Source organism: Antechinus flavipes, chromosome 2 (genome assembly GCF_016432865.1).
Source record: "Antechinus flavipes isolate AdamAnt ecotype Samford, QLD, Australia chromosome 2, AdamAnt_v2, whole genome shotgun sequence".
NCBI lineage: Eukaryota > Metazoa > Chordata > Mammalia > Dasyuromorphia > Dasyuridae > Antechinus > Antechinus flavipes.
The window spans coordinates 582376793-582393211 of NC_067399.1; the positions used below are offsets into that span (position 1 = coordinate 582376793).

The 16419-nt window shown below is 33.8% G+C and overlaps 1 protein-coding gene and 1 long non-coding RNA gene across 2 annotated transcripts in view; one reads left to right on the forward strand and one right to left on the reverse strand.

The window, feature by feature from the left end:
- LOC127551550 (uncharacterized) overlaps window positions 1-16419 on the forward strand; it is a 61554-nt gene that overhangs the window by 17215 nt on the left and 27920 nt on the right. The window lies entirely within an intron of this gene.
- The window catches only part of LOC127551549 (cilia- and flagella-associated protein 43-like), a 150460-nt gene that overhangs the window by 10542 nt on the left and 123499 nt on the right, over window positions 1-16419 (reverse strand). Inside the window, exons 31-35 of the mRNA XM_051981355.1 lie at window positions 16269-16355; window positions 15451-15539; window positions 10067-10271; window positions 8265-8377; window positions 590-749 (exon numbers count right to left, since the gene is read on the reverse strand). Of these exons, the coding sequence (XP_051837315.1) occupies window positions 590-749; window positions 8265-8377; window positions 10067-10271; window positions 15451-15539; window positions 16269-16355 (654 nt within the window). The remainder of the gene's footprint in view (window positions 1-589; window positions 750-8264; window positions 8378-10066; window positions 10272-15450; window positions 15540-16268; window positions 16356-16419) is intronic.

The window sequence follows — 16419 nt, forward strand, 5'->3', positions numbered from 1 at the left end:
ATTCTGTATATAATCAAATATAGCGAGTCTTTTTGTGCTAGCAAAGAATTGGAAACAAATTAGAGGCCCTTCAATTAGCTAAACAAATTGTGGTGAATGAGAGCAATATTATTTTGTAGGAACTAGTATGAACAATTTCAGAGAAATATGGAAAGACATATAATAGCTGATGAAGAGTGAAATAATTAGACCAGAAAAGTTATATTTATAATTACTATAACAAGGTTAAAGGAAAGAACACAAAATGAAACTGAATGTTATATAATTATGCTGATCAAGAATAAAAAGAATTGAAAATAATGTACCTTGTCTTTACATAGGTGAAGAACAATGCATATATTTGTTAACTTATTTGATGTGTAGGAAATAAACTTTGCTTATTTCCTTTTTTCCCTTATTCTTTGTTACAAAAGATACCCATGCCTCACTAGGTCAGGGAAGGAAATAATATGAAAATAGAGGAGACATACAAACAAGTAAAAAAAAATTTTAGTGGAAAATGGGTGGGTATTAAACAAGGGAAAATATACTTTACCCTTATTTTTCATAACAGTTACTGTGTTTTTTCTTTTTGAAAATTCATAATTACCCGAATTATACTATTTATATCTTCAATTATAACTCTGTTAATGAGAATGGAGTCTGCAAAATCCAATAGAAATTGAAAATTTTCCACTTCTACTTGCCCTTGTGTAAGCAAGAGTTGAATTGTCAAATTCAGCTGATAATTCATTTTCTCTTCTTGAAATCTAAATTGAAAAACAATGAGAAGCTTAATTGTACTCTATGTATTTTATATTTTGTTAATTTAATATATTAAAAAATTCTGAAAAGCAACTCATACTAAGCCACTTCAAAAAAATTATACACTAAATATATATTTTTTATGTGAAACTTTTTCTAGTGACCAACTTTACATGGAAATAGATACAATATTTCTTCTAATTACACTCATTCTGGTTAAAGTATTGTGTAGAGAAAAATAAATTCACAGGATTTTGCTCTAGGATTAAAAAAATTAGTAATCCAATTGTATTATCACATGAAAATAAGGTAAACCTGAAGAATAGAAAAAATGCTATGAAGTATAAATAGAAAAAATGTTATGAAGTATAAAGTATACTGAAAGCTTTGCTTTTATGTTTTTTCCATTATATATCATATTACCGATAACTGCAAAATCTGGCTAATTCAATTATTTTTCTTATAGTGAAACATGAATAATTAATTTGGGGATCTCAAATTGATAATTAGAATTATGTTTACAGATAAAAAAGGAAGAAGGAAGTTGATCATTAATAATTCAGGTCCAAAATTTATTTTAAAAAGAAGTTAATTTGACTTTAATTCTATTGGCAGTCTACATTAAATTAATTAAGCATCTAACTATTTACTGTAAGTATTTTGTAAATATAGATTGTTATTGTCTGTAAAAGAGGAATGATAATACTTGCCCTACTTATGTGCAGAGAATTGTTTTGAGAAAAATGCTTTATAAACTTGAAAGTGCTATTTAAAATGTCATCCCTCCCTTAAAAATCTCTCATAAGACCCTGTTATCTCAACATATATCTTATATCTCTCCTTCTTTTCAAAGTCAAATTCGATTGAAAAAATCAGATTCGTTGTTTAGTTTGATGATTTTTCCCCTTTAAAAACCTTTTGCCTGTGGTTTTATTTTTAAAATAAATGATATTTTTGTTTTCAGTTTTTTTTTTCATTTTTTTCTTTGCTTTTCAAAATTCCTGCTTTGGTGGTTAGTTGAATTTTTTAATGTGTTGCTTTTCTAGTTGTTTTAGTTGCATGCCCAATTCATTGATAATATATATTTTTTGTTTATTAAAAATAACATAAACTTCCTCCCTAACACTGCTTTGACTATATCTCAAAAAATTTTGGTATGTTGTGTTGTTGCTATTTAATGTAACAGAATTAGGTATTGTTTTTATGATTTTTACTTTGAACTACCAATTCTTAAAATATTGATTAGTCTTCAATTTTCATTCCTTTCTTAAAAGACTTTTAATAAATATAGTGGGCTATTACCAGTTATCTTGACTTTTGTCTTGACACTGGATTTCAAAGACTCTGGATGAGTGAGGCTGATGACTTTGTATAGTACTGCCTTGTTTAAATTCAATCCACAAGCAAGTTAAGACATCGTTTTGTGATTTCATTGGACCTCTTTGAGAATGAAGGGTGAACAACAATAATTGTATTGTGTTCAATAAAGGATGTATTTAATATATATGGCTTTTCTACATTTGTTTGTGATGTTTTCAGGCCCCAGTAATTGGTCAATTTTTTAAAAGTTTCTTTGCATAGCTAAGATATTCATTTCTATTTCAATTCAGAGCTCTAACATATCCAACTTAAACAGGATTTTATTCAGGTTTTTCTTTCTGATTTATATTTTTATTAAATTTGACCAACATTGAAAAAGATATGTTAAGATCTTTGTTATCTGTGGTGCCTATAAGCATAATATAGTTTTTCTGTTTATCATTTTCTATAATCATTTCTATTTTTTACTACTGTGTTGGATACAATTATGATTGCTACCTCTGAAATTTTTTTTAGATCTGAAGCATTTTTTACTTCAGCTTCTTATTTTGTATATTTTTTGCACACAGCATATATTCTGTTTTTAATCTCTTCTGCTAATTTTTTTTATAATTGAGTTGGTGCCATTCACATTCATGGTTATGATTGTTAATTGTGTATTTTCCTCCATCTTATTTTCCTCCATCCTTTTACACATTTTTCTCCACTCCTCCCTTTCTACTATCCTTTTTACAAAGAAGGTGGCAAGAAATGAATGTGCTCAACACTAAGGCATCTGTTTCTGCTCTACTATTTCTGTTCTTGCCCAGATCTTAATCATAGGTTTTTACACTTCTTCATGAACTACTCTCCCTAGTTGAATTTATTTTGCTTTTGATTATTCCTTTTTATCCTTCTCAATCTCCTCTTTCCTTCTTTCAGTTACTGCCTATTTCCTTTGTTGAATTTTATGTTTTTCTGCAATAACTTAATATGTTCAATTCATGGGATGTCTACTTCTGCTCCTTCCTCCCAGTTCATATAGTCTTTGTTCCATAAACCTCAATCATGTGAACTAGACTGTCTCTACTCCCTTTCTCTTTGGTGGTTTTTGTCCATAATTTTCACAGAGGACCAAAATGACATTACTATGTTGGAGTTAAAGTATAGTGTGTCTAGCTGTGATTGATCAGACCAGAATGATCTCAGAAGCCTCCCATTATTCCTCAAGACTGATAGTATCAAAGGATTAAATTATTTTGATGAATGTTATATACACACCTTTGTTTTGAGCCTGGCATTTTTCCTGGAATTTTCAGGTTACAAATACCATATTAATAATTTCTTTGCTCTTTCTTAAGCCACACTAGCTTAAAGATAGATGTTCATCTCGTAGGTGAAGGATAAGCCTATTAAGGATAACGCTGGCAAGAATCTTGCCAGCAATGACTAAGAGAGACAACTTCCTATAGTTGTTACAGGAGATGATATATTTCCTTTTCCTTTACCTTTATAAAGGTGGACAGTAGAGGTATCCTTCAACTCCTGAGGGACAACCTCTTCTTTCCATATAACATAGAAAATGTATGTCAGCTTTTATATGAAAAAATGAACATCCTGCTTTGTAAATCTCTTCTGGGACAGAATCAGGACTAGGTGCTTTGTCACACGAAAGGAGCCGAATAACATTCAAAACCTCTTTAGTTGAAAATTTGACTAGAGAGTGATTGACTTCAACCTTCAAGCAGTAACTTCAGCATTAACTAATTCGATTAATGAGATATTCTATTGAGAGAACTCTCCAGCATCATGTCCTTATTACTAAACAAAGTGGCTCCATCAGCTCTGAGTAGTTGAGATAAGCCATAGATCTTTGGCCAATAAATAGCTTTCAGAAAATTATAAAAATGCTTTGGATTTTTACCAGTAGTATAAAATTGAATTTCATCTATCTGCTGAGCCAAGATTCTACATCTTTCTAATCTTTGATTGTACTTTACTTTTGATATATTTAGATACTGCCTTCTTAGAGATGAATATCCTGTTGTCAAACCCTGTGGAGTCCTCAATTTTCATTTAAGTAGCTTCTGAATTTCTCTATCATTTTTGACAAAGCAAACTTAATGTTTATGAATGTTGCTCCAGAAGAGTAAATGCAGTGCTGTTGCCCAAACTCTCAAAACGACCTCATTCTTTTCTGCTCCACTATTGCCAACTGTATCCATGTTAGCAATAACATGCACTCGCTGAGAGCAGCTCCCTTTTGTGACATTCAGTGTTCTGGAGATCCTCCTGTCTTGGGGCTGCTGCTTTTGTTGAGTATGAATGTTCAGCTTAGAGAGGCTAAGTCTACTGTCAGATGGCCCTCTGCAGCACACATTGTCTTTGTTGCTCTTGTCTGTCTCTCCTCCTTACAATGACCTGTCTATTAAACGCCAATGATTGCTATGAGGGGACATCCACGAGATTGAATTGCATTGCAATGGGTGGGTGTCGAAGTGGCCATGAGGTGTAGTAAGTGACCTTGGTTGTTTGTTTCTAAATGCTTTCTTCCTGGGGCTCCCAGCCCTGTCTGGCAGTCTGTGTCTACTCTTGAATTACTGTCACCCAGAATTATAAGGTTGTCCTCTTTTGGCACTGGTCATGAGGGTCTCCAGATCTTCACAAAATTTTTCTTCGATCTCATCAGGGTTCATGATAGTGAGAGCATACATGTTGATGACAGTGACAGAGCACTTTCCCTGCAAATGGCACTTGCATAGTCACGAGCCTACTGTTCACTCCTTTTAGTAGGTATACAGACTTGTTGAATAGATTAGTTTTGATTGCATATCCTACACCAGCTTCACAGTGCTCCCTTTCACTGCAGGAAAATGTATATCCAGTTCTGACTTTTATAAGCTGGCTTTTATTTTCCAGTTTGTCTTATTTCACTCAGGGTTGCTATTTGGGTGCAATATCTGCTGAGTTGTCTTGCAACAAAAGCCATTCTTTCAGGTTTACTGGATTTTGTTGTTTGTAAGTGTGAGCACATTCCATATATATCAAAGATGAGTGGAATCACCTTTGCAAAAGTTTTTGTACTTTTCTGTTTTGACCTCAGAGTTGGGATGCTTACCTGCCATGGTAAGCAAGCCAGGGTTGGGTAATGAAGAGAATTTTTAGGGCATCTTTTCTATTCCCTTCCTCATGATAGGTGGTGAGTAGTGCAGTTCTTCAAGCTTGCTCAGACATCCAGGGGACTGTTGAATCCCACTCCTCCTTTAGTCCAGTAAGAAGATGACCTTATTGCCTGGGTCATCTGTGTGCAGCGTTGTGATTACAGTTCCCAAGGCATCCACATCTTCTGCTTTGTCATTTGTCTGTCGCCACAGGATTTTGAGGTAGGGAAAAATGGTAAAATGGTGTGGGTGATGTCTTTTGATTTGTGCATAAATCAGACTTAAGGAAGGCAGAGTTGTGTGAAGTTGTCTGCTGTACTCTTCCAGAGTAAGAGTCCAGTGGCAAAACAAAGTCAAGATGACTGATACTGACTCGGGATGAAATGGATGATCTTGGCATCTGTGATGTGTAGCCAAACTCTAAGCACCCCACAATTGTTCTCATCTACCAATGTACCCCCCCCCACTGGTTTTAGTTTATCTTTCAAAATGGTTTTCTAGGATGTGGCCCCTATACATGTTAACAGTTTTTTTGGAGCCACAGGTGAGTGTTGGGTCAATCAGGTGGATCCCAAGGTGGAAAGCAGCCCTGAAAAGGGCTTGGCAGCTTTTACGTCAGAGGCACTAGTCTTCCCTTAACGTATCTTGCACTTCCTAGAGGGACAAGTGGCATTCAGCCATTCTAGCTTCAGCAATAACATTTCTGTGATGTCCTTAGATTTTCTGGGCTGTACATGTACTACATTGACTGTCTCAGCATTGTCTGCCTAGCTGGTCAGGTAACTCATTTAACTCTGTTTGTGATGGGGATTGGGGATTGAAATTATTGCTTATGAAGTGAGGTATTCCTAGTAAGCGTGCTTAATAAGCTTCTCTTGATTAAGTCCTGTCCTAGTTAGTACACATTGCCTGTCTACCCAATATGAAATCCTCATATTGGCACTACCAGTTTGACTCATGGCCTTGGCAAAGTGTTGAGAAGATGGTCCAACTTAGCTATATAGAAGAAATAAAACTTGTAAAAGGGTTTTCATAGATGGACCTGTAGAAGGATCATTTTAATTCCCTTTCTCCTACTTTGTTCCCAAATATTTTCATTTTCTTCCCTTTTCTTGCTTTACTTGGGAGCCTTAAAAACAAGGCAAAATTACCTTTAAGTTCTCTCTTTGTTTTATTTAATTTCTTTGAGAAATCAAGATTCTGCTTCTTTTCCCCCCAGTAGAATGTAAACACATCCTTACAGTCTTTTTCAGTTATTTTTATCTTTCTTAGTTTCACTTAGCTCCTATGTTTGACTTTCAAAGTTTCTGCTCAGCTCTGCTTTTTTTTAAATTAAGAATGCTTGGAAAATATTCTATTTTATTAATTGTCCATTTTCCCTTTAGAATTATACTCAGTTTTTCCAGGCGAATTATTTTTGTTTAACTTTATCTTTTGCATTTTGGAATATTATATTTCTAGATCTTTTCTCCTTGGGAATACTAGCTGCCAAGTCTTCTGTTAGCCTAATTGATTCTTTTCTACTTTAACTTTCTAGCTATTTAAAATATTTTACAATTTTGACCTGAAAGCTCTGAATTTTGGCTGTTACTGGCAGTTTTCATTTTAGGTTGTTTTTCTTTTTTTCAGAATATAACCCATAGATTATTTCTGCTTTTACTATACATTCTATTATTAATAGGTCTGGTCAGTTTTCATTTATGATATCTTGAAATATTGTGTCCAGTCTATTTTTTTTGGGGGGGGTGTCTCTTAATTTGCAGGTATCAGATGAGTCTTAGATTCTGTTTTCTAGTTCAGATCTGATTTACAAGAGATAAATGCCTATATACAAAAACATCCATCACTTTCTCAATATTTTGCTAACTCAGATTAGAACCTGGACCACCTGATCTTTTATAATAACATATCCCACTTAGTTTTCCTGCCTCAAATCTTTTCCATCTTTTATCTTCCATATAGTTGCCTAAATATTCTTGAAAAATTAATTCCTGGAGATTGAGGAGAATATTATCACAAAATCTAGATAGAAGTTAGTACCCAAGAGAAAAGAATGATTAATACTGTCAAATGCTGCAGAGAGGTCAAGAGGAAAAAAGATCATTGGATTAGGTAAGTAAGAGGACATTGGAAACTTTGGAGAAAGCATTTTCAGTTGATTGATGAGAGTGGCAATCAGATTTCCAGAGGCTTAAAGGAGTTAGCACTCTTTGTCTCACTCCCCGGCTCAGTAAATTCCATTGTCTATTACCTCTAGGATCACATACTGATTTTTCTGATTGGCATTTATAGCCCTTTATCTCTGGCTGCCTTTCCAGTCTTATTTTATATTACTTCCTTTATGCACTCTGCGGTCCAACCAAACTGGCCTTCTTGCTGTATATTACACATGATGTATTCTATTTTGTCACTATGCCTTTGATCAGGCTGTCCCTAATAACTAGTATATACTCTTTCCTCATCTTGACCTTTTAAAATTTCTAGTTTGCTTCAAAGTTTGGGTCAAAACTCAACCTTGCATATAAGGTCTTTCCTGATCACCACAAAACTATCATATATTACTTTTGCATATAACTTCTTTATGTACATTTTATCTCCTCAATAGAATCTAAGTTACTTTTTCCAGGTACTATTTCATTTTTGTTTTTGTTTTCCCAGCACTAGCACAGTGCCAGGTATATAATAGATTCTTAATAAGTGCTTATAGATTATTAGTTTTATGAACCAAAAAATCTAGGCAGGGAAATTTCATTTCCTTCTATAAAGAACAGAGATGGGCATTTGGGAAAGTTTCTAATAGTCTCTATCTACTAAAAAACAGAAGAAGAACAAAAGAAGAAGTCTTGACCTTGTACTTTTTTTTTTTTTTTTTTACAATGGGGTCTCAGGTTTTAGAATTTTCAAAACTCATTCCCATAGTGGTGAGGGATAGTTCAAGGATAAACCCATTGTAAGCTGCTGTCAGTCGCCTTTATATTAGAAACTTTCCCTCAGTTTAAAAACCCTGGGTTAGATTTCAAATAAGACATAAATGAAAGTGAATTAAAGTAGTCATATTACACGTAAATTTCCTGGCAAATTTTTTCAATGTCCACTTGCAACTTCTCATCATCCTCTGTTCTCTTCCGGAGGAAGGCCTGCATTTCCAGCATAATAAGGGATTTTTGCTTTACCTGAACAAACCAAAGCATAACCTCTTAGATTATAAGGAGAAACATTAGAACAAACCTGTTTCCATGATTTAAAAGACATAATTTTCAGCAAAAGAACCCAATTCATCAAAGATCAATCACCCAATAATATCAGGCAATAAAAAGGAACTTAAATCCAGTACTTTAGAATATAAAAGTTCCTTATTGAAAACGAAATATGCAGGCTCCTGATTTTTAGATTTGTTAATAATAAATTGTTAGTTGAATAGAAACATAATTTTCAGGGTGCTAGGTCATATGTTGGTGGCACTGCATTTAAAGATATGGGGGAATTTTTTTTTGAGACAGTGAAAAAGGAAATGTGTCCTTTCAGTGTCTCTCAAGTAAAGTACAATAAATACCATGCTTCTCATTTGTCTTACTCTTTAAAAGATACAATCCAGCTATAGAATAAATCTGGGTATGCTGAAGTAAGTCATAGTTTTATTCTTTGTTGCTTCCCATGAAGAAAGGGAAGGGACAGATATTGTATTGTATTTTGCTGCAGACATACCCTGTCCCCCACTACCATGAAAATTAGAATTAAAAAGAGAATAAAACTTTAGAGGTCAAAGGGAACTCAATGGCCAAGTAGTCCAATTTACACTTGAAAAAGAGTCCCCTGTATAGCATATATGTCAAGTGGTCATATAATAACTTAGTGCATAAATATCTCAAATTAGGGGGAATTCACACTCCCTTTATATAGCTCATTTTAATTTTGTATAGCCCTAATTTTTAGGGTGTTTCTCTTTGCAAGAAGCTTCAATTTGCTTCTCTACATACAACTTCTAGTCTTTATTCCTAATTCTGCTCTCTGGAACCACCCAGAATAAGTCTAATGCCAGTTCTCTGTGGCGGTCTTCTAAATACTTGAAGAAAGCCATCCCCAATTACATCAGCTGATGCTCCCAAGTCATTCCCTCAAAACTCTTCATCATGCCCTCTGGTGGTGGTTATCATCCCCAGGAGGATGGTTTCCTGCTTATCAAATATGATTCCCTAGATTTGAGTATAATATTCCATTTGTGGTCTGACCAGGGCAGAAAGAACAGTATTTTGATCTTTTTATTCCTAAAAATTAAGCCTCTCTCAAAGCAATATTTTGGCTATTTATTACACTCATTGTTCAACAAAACACACAGAATTATTGAATTGTATTGAATATTATATTCAATTGAATTGTATTGAATTGCTTGAAAGAATTGCTCTCTAACTTCTCTTCTACCAGAGTACCTGTGAAGCTGATTTTTTTTTCCATCTTAAGTCTAAGGCTTTACATTTATTCTGATTAAATTTTATTTTATTAGATTTTGCCTAGCATTTCAGACTGTTAAAATCTTTTTTTGGATTCTGACTTTAATATCCAGTGTGTTGGTTATCTCTCCCAAAGCAGGTTTTAAGATTCAAAATCCAATATAATACTCTAGTACTGCCAACATTTGTTACATAATTAGAAAAACAGAGTATGTTTATCCTAAAAAAAACTTTCTAAGCTTATTTAACTTGTAATTTATTTGTAAAATTTTCTGATTTTTTTTTGTTTTTACATCATGTATATATAAATCCACCCATTGATCTATCCCTCGTAACAAACATTAAAAAGAGAAAAAAGCATTTTATCCCAACCAGCTAACCCTCTATATTTAAAATTAAGAAAAAAAACATTACTCTTTGTTCACTTTCTATTTTTGTTCTTCTTAGAGCACAAAAATGTGTCCAGGATGGAAGTTCTAAGCCTTCTGGCATATTATTTGGATTATCCATTTCTTCCATGGCATTCATTACTTCAGCAAAGTACTCCTCCTGAATTTGGGCAGATCCTTTGCGTTCTCCAAAAGGGCCAGGAACCTCTTCTTGCTTAGGTTTCAGCTGCCTAGCATTATCAAAATAATAATAATAATAATAATAATCTCAATTTTCCAGGACAAGTTAAAATCAAATTATCATTTGTTGAAAAGTATCAATATTAAGTGGTAATTTAAACAAGATATTTGATGTAGCTTCTTTTGCCAGAAGAGTTCAAAAATATAATGCTTCTGAACTTGATTTTCTTCAGAATAAACAAATAGTCTCTAAACCAGATAAGCTGTTGCTAAGAAGACTCCTTTGCTCCCATTCCTTTTCAATAGCTTGGCTGGTCCAGAGACTACTTAGATTTCAAATACAAATAACATCTATAAAACTTTTAGTATAAGACTCTGCACAAAGCAGGTATCTAATAAAATGCTTATCTTCTGACTCTATCATTAATTAGTATCTAGGAAGGTAGTTAGGACCCTCTCTTTTTTGAGTACATACACCAATGTATTGATATTTAAAATAAATAATAAAATAAAAGATAAAATAAAAATTCCCCTAGGGAAGAGGAGGAGTTCAGCCTGAGAAAAATGCTGTAGCTGCAGACATTCTATCTTGAAGAAAACAGGCCATTCATGGCATAACTTCCTCCTTTTCCCTTATCTCCATCTCACAACTCTCTAATCTGCTTCCATCTCACCCCCATTTTCTTTTTCATTCTTGCTTGAGGAAGTAATCTTCTAACACATCAAATATTCTGTAAATTCTCATTATCCCTTCTCCTCCCATCTTTGGTAGGTTGCCCTCATAGTAATCTCAATCTCCAATCCTCCTATTGTTTAGGCTCTAATTTACTGGTTTCTTCTCTGTTGCTTATAAAATTGCCCTAGTCCTACCCATTTTCAAGAAACCCTCACTAGAACCTAAGAGATTCCCTCAATTTATTATTCTTTATCTCTCCTCCCCCATTCAGCCAAACTTCTTGAAAAAGCTATTTTATATTCAAAAATGATCTCAACATCCTCTCCTCGCTCTCATTTCTATACCCTTTACAATCTGGTTTTCACTCTCACTCAACTGAAACTTTAAAATTGTAAATGATTTATATTAATTACTAAATCTAATAGCCTTTCCTTGATAATAATTCATCTTTTTATAATATTCAACACTTTTGATAATCTTTTTTTCTTGAATATTGTTTCTTTTCTAGAGTTTTCATGACATTTTCTTTTTGTTCTCTTACCTAATTATTCCTTCTTGGTTTTTTTATGCTGTCTTTATCCTGCTTCCTAATTTTAGATAAACCCCAATGCTTTTTTCTATCTATCATCTCTATGCAGATGATACTCAAATCTATGTATCCACTCTAGTTTTTACCTGTGTGCTCCAGATCTGCCTTGCAAACTGTTTATTAAATATTTTGTACTGGACTATCTTTAAGCATCTCAAACTCATTATGTCCAAATTATGTCCATTATGTTCAAAACAGAACTTTCTTTCCAAACTTGCTCCTTTTCTGAACTTGCTTTTTGTTGTTGTTGTTGTTGGGGACATCACTATTCTTCCAGTCATGCAGGTTTGTGAACTTAATGCTATTTTCTACCTTCGTTTTCATTCCACAAAACTAAGTAGATGCAAATCTTGTTTGACTGCATCTTCACAAGAACCTCTTCCAACTACTCCATTTCTCCATTCACACAGCTACTGCACCTTCACAATCTCTCATGGAGAACATTGTAATAGCCTGCAACTTTGTTTCCTCATGTCCTCACTCCCCTTTCTAAACACCCTTTAAAATGTTGCCAGTGATTTTCCATGTCACTTCCCTATTAAAAAAAAAAAAACACAACAAACTTCAGTGGCTCCCTGTCACTTAAACAGTGGATCAAATTGAAATTCCCTTTTCAAATCAGACTGTTTACTTTCTTATCTTTTATATATGTTTATCTATAATATACACTGTGTAGTAAAGACAAACTGATTTCCTTATTATTCTTCTATGTGACATTCTGCCTCCCATATCTATATCTTCGAATTAACTGTCTCCCTTCCCTGGCATATTCTCCCTTCCTCTTCTGTCAGAATTCTTAGTTTTTCCTATGATTCATCTGAGAGACATCATCTTCATCAAGCTTTTTAGCTACTAATGCAACCCTCCACATTGCCTTATATTAATTTAAATATACTGAGATACTTACTTACCTATCTGTCTATCCAGACATTCATATGTCCCGTAATGAAATTTAAGTTCTTTGAGTCAGGAATAATTTTACTTTTGTCTTTTATATCTCTATCACCTAGGTCCTGGTACATGATAAAGGTCTCAAAAATGTTTGTAGATTGATTGATTTCTACTTTGACTGATCTCCTTTATTATACCCAGTATAGTGCTTTCTACTTTATTGCTGAGTCAACTTGGGATATTTGCACAGTGCTATGTGTGGGGTGGGAGGAGTGATGCTACTTATTTTCTTGGCATATGCTTATATTTTTCCAATTCCTCTTCTGAAAGCAAGAGAAAATTGACCTCATCAGTTAATTGGAGGAAAAAAATATTCCTTCAGAAGTGGTTTTACTAAGAGTTATATGTATGTGTATCCATTTTATACAACAAATTTATTTATAGCACTAGAAGTGAATTTCTAGGCCCCCTAGAACCTATAATCATTAGATCATATTCATTTTGATTTAAAAATAATGGTAATTAGATTTGGTAATTACAGAAATTAGTCATAGATACATTCAATGCAACTTTCATTAATGCAAAATTAAACTTGTTTTTATGATTATTATTTTCAATAATTTCTTAATCTATAGTGGAACCTTATATGTAACTTGAAAAAAGGAAAGGTTAACATACAGAATTGAACATAAATATGTAATGTACATAAATATGTGATGAATCAGGTTTTAATGATTAAAATAATTAACAATCTATACTTTTTCTCAAGATTTTGATGCAATTTCAAGATGCATGTTAGATTATTATATTTTATCTGAATGTAATAATAATAATAATAATAATGATAGCTAACTAACATTTATATAGTGCTTACTCTGTGCCAGGCACTGTGCTAAGGCTTTTACAATTACTATCTCATTTAATCTTCATAACAACACTAGAAAGTAGGGCCTATTATTACCCCTATTTTGCAAAGAAGGAAATTGAGGCAAACAGAAATTAAGTGACTTACAGCTAGTAAGTATGTAAGGCTGAAGTTGAACTTAGGTCTTCCTGACCACAGGCCTAATACTCTTATATGTTCTGTTTATTTATTTATGACCTTTCTTTTTTCTTCCAGGTTATCACTTCTACAAAAGTTTCCCCAACTGAACCCCTTTGTCAACCAGTTCAACTCTACATTCTTCTGTTTTATTGAATCCCTGGCCCTTTTATCATATTTTTCATTGCACCTATACTTTCCCTTATGTTAATTTGAATGTACTGAGATACCTACTTACCTTTCTATCTGTCTATCCAGATATTCATATGTCCCCTAATAAAATGTAAGTTCTTTGAGTCAGGGATAATTTTACTTTTGTCTTTTATATCCCTATCACCTAGTTCCTGATATATGATAAAGGTCTCAAAAATGTTTGTAGGATATAACTTATCCCATATCAACATCAAAAAAAAAGTTTGTAGATTGAATGGTTTCCCTTGTTATACCCAGTATAGTGCTGGGTATATAGTGCTTCATTCAGTTGTGGCCTTTGTTCCAAACATGGCTGAACAAAGTTTGGAGAAAATCATGCCACTATTTTGATTGGGTCCATTACAAATTTATTTTGCACAACTTCAATTAGACCCTCAGTGCTGCTAGACAACCTTATATACTTCCATGATCCATTTCCTATTTCATTTCCCACAGTAAGTCTTCCAAATTCTTTTATTCCTTCTCAAAACTCCCACAAGTCACTGCTATGATCCTTTTATCTTTTCTTCCCTAAGTGGCTAAACTCTTTGGGAAGACCATTCACAATAGCTTCCTTCACCTTCTTTCTTTCTCTCTCTCTCTTTTTTAAAACCTCTTACAAGTTAGCTAATGACCAGTCATTACACTGAGAGTTCGTAATGATCTCCTAAAGGTCAAATCCAATGACCTTCACCTTTGCTACCATTGACAATATTGGTGACCCTTTTTTCCTTTTGATATTCTCTTCTCTCTAAGTTTTTGGAGTATCATTCTTGACAAAGCTCCTGCTGTTTATCTGACCTTTCCTTCTCAAGCTCCAAGGCTCATCTGGACCACACCCACTAACTTCAGATGTTTCACAGGACTCTTCTCTATACTATTTCAGCTGGCATACTTACCAGCGTTTTTATGCTAATAATTCTCAAATCTGCCTTTCCAACCCTACCCTCTCTGCTAACCTCCAGTCTCACATCTCTGACCTTCAGACATTTTGAACTGCATGGCTAGCACACATCTTAAACTTACAAAAGCAACTCATTATATTTTCCCCTAAAACCTTCCCATGCTGTTCTTTTCCTATTACTATTGAGGGCCACACTATCTTTCCAGTTCCCCAGGCCTGAACTCTAGGCACGATTTTTCACCTTCCATATCCAGCATGTTTGACTTTTGGAACATCTCTTGCATCTACTCGATTCTCTGACACTGCCACCATCCTAGTAGGACCCTCATTAATTCATTCTTGGACTACTGCATTACATTATTCTGTGGCTGGGTCTGCCTGCTGCAAGTCTCTCCTGACTCTAAACCATTCTCCTGGACTCAACTCTAGTGGCTCCCTATCACATATAGGATCAAATACAAAATTTCCTGTGAGACCTTCAAAAGTTCTTTATAATATTACCAGCCCCACCTTTCCAGTTTTCATTACCCTTTCTACTTGTACTTTTTGATCTAGTGATTTGTCCTCTTTTCTGTTCATGAACTTCATTGCTTGTTCTGAGCATTTTCTCTGGCTGTCTCCCATACTTGGAATATTCTTCCTCATCTCTGTCTAGTGCCTTCTCTGTTTTTCCTCAAGTGGCAGCCTCTTAATTTTAGTGACTTCCCTCTTAATTATTTTCTATTTATCCTTTATGTATTTTGTTTGTACATATTTGTTTGTTGTTGTCTCCCCTATTAGATTGTGAGCTACTTTGGGTCAGGGACTATCTTCTTCCTTTTGTATTCTCAGTGTTTAGCACAGTACCTGGTACATAGTAAGTATTTAACAAATGCTTATTGACTTATTGACTGATAATAATAAAGAGATATTGTCCAAATAAAAGTGAAATCAACCTGGGTCGACGCTTGAACAGTTTGTGGAGTATGTCAGTCAGATGACTCTGAAGATCAGTAAACTCTTTTTTAAATCCCCGCTCAAGAACCTATAGGAAAAACATGCTATCACTAGAACTATAACTTGATTTTGAAATATTTTGTTTATTGAAATTCTGTTGAGTCCCATTCTGAGAAATAACTATAAGAATTCATTAAAGTTTAACTGTGTGAGAGTGCTAATTCATAATGCAAAAGGAGTCACTAAAGTTTCCAATTGGTCAACTACTCAGTGCATTAAAGTAGTACTTGGTAAAATTATGGATCTTAGGACTTTTTGTGATCTTCTCATGTAATGGTTCCAACATGGTGGTTTGCAAATCACTTGGGACTTTTCGATAATGGATCAAGGGGTTTACACTAATATTACTTTAATGGCTCTTTAAGCAGTAAATAATTGTAGAATATAATAGCATACTAAATTGCTCCTCAGATTCACAACATATTTTTGTTGAAAAGGGTTTGTAGAACAAAAAAAATTGAGAACCATTAATCTGCTCCAACTCTTTCATTTTAAAAAGGCAAGACCAAAGCAGCAATTTCCCAAAATTCTGTTTCTGTTCACTTTTTGAGGAATGTATAGTGGCATAAAGTTAGATGGACATATATTTAAGAATCAGAGTAAAAAACTAGCCATAAAAGAAAATCTATGAGGAAATTCTACTTCTTTAGGTTCTTCCCAACTCTAGATATTCAGAGATAATTAGTGATATACATACATAGATAGATATATAAAGTGCATATATTCACACAAATAGTCAAGAATAGATTACTCTTACTTTGTCTTCTGAAAGGAAGATGTCATAATGTTCTCTATATAACTCAAGTTCCTCACGAGCCTTGTAGATTTCAAATGCAGTAAATTTCTGTAACAAAATCAAGATTAGCAGAACAGAACAAGAAATACTTTGAAGACAAGTACATATTTTG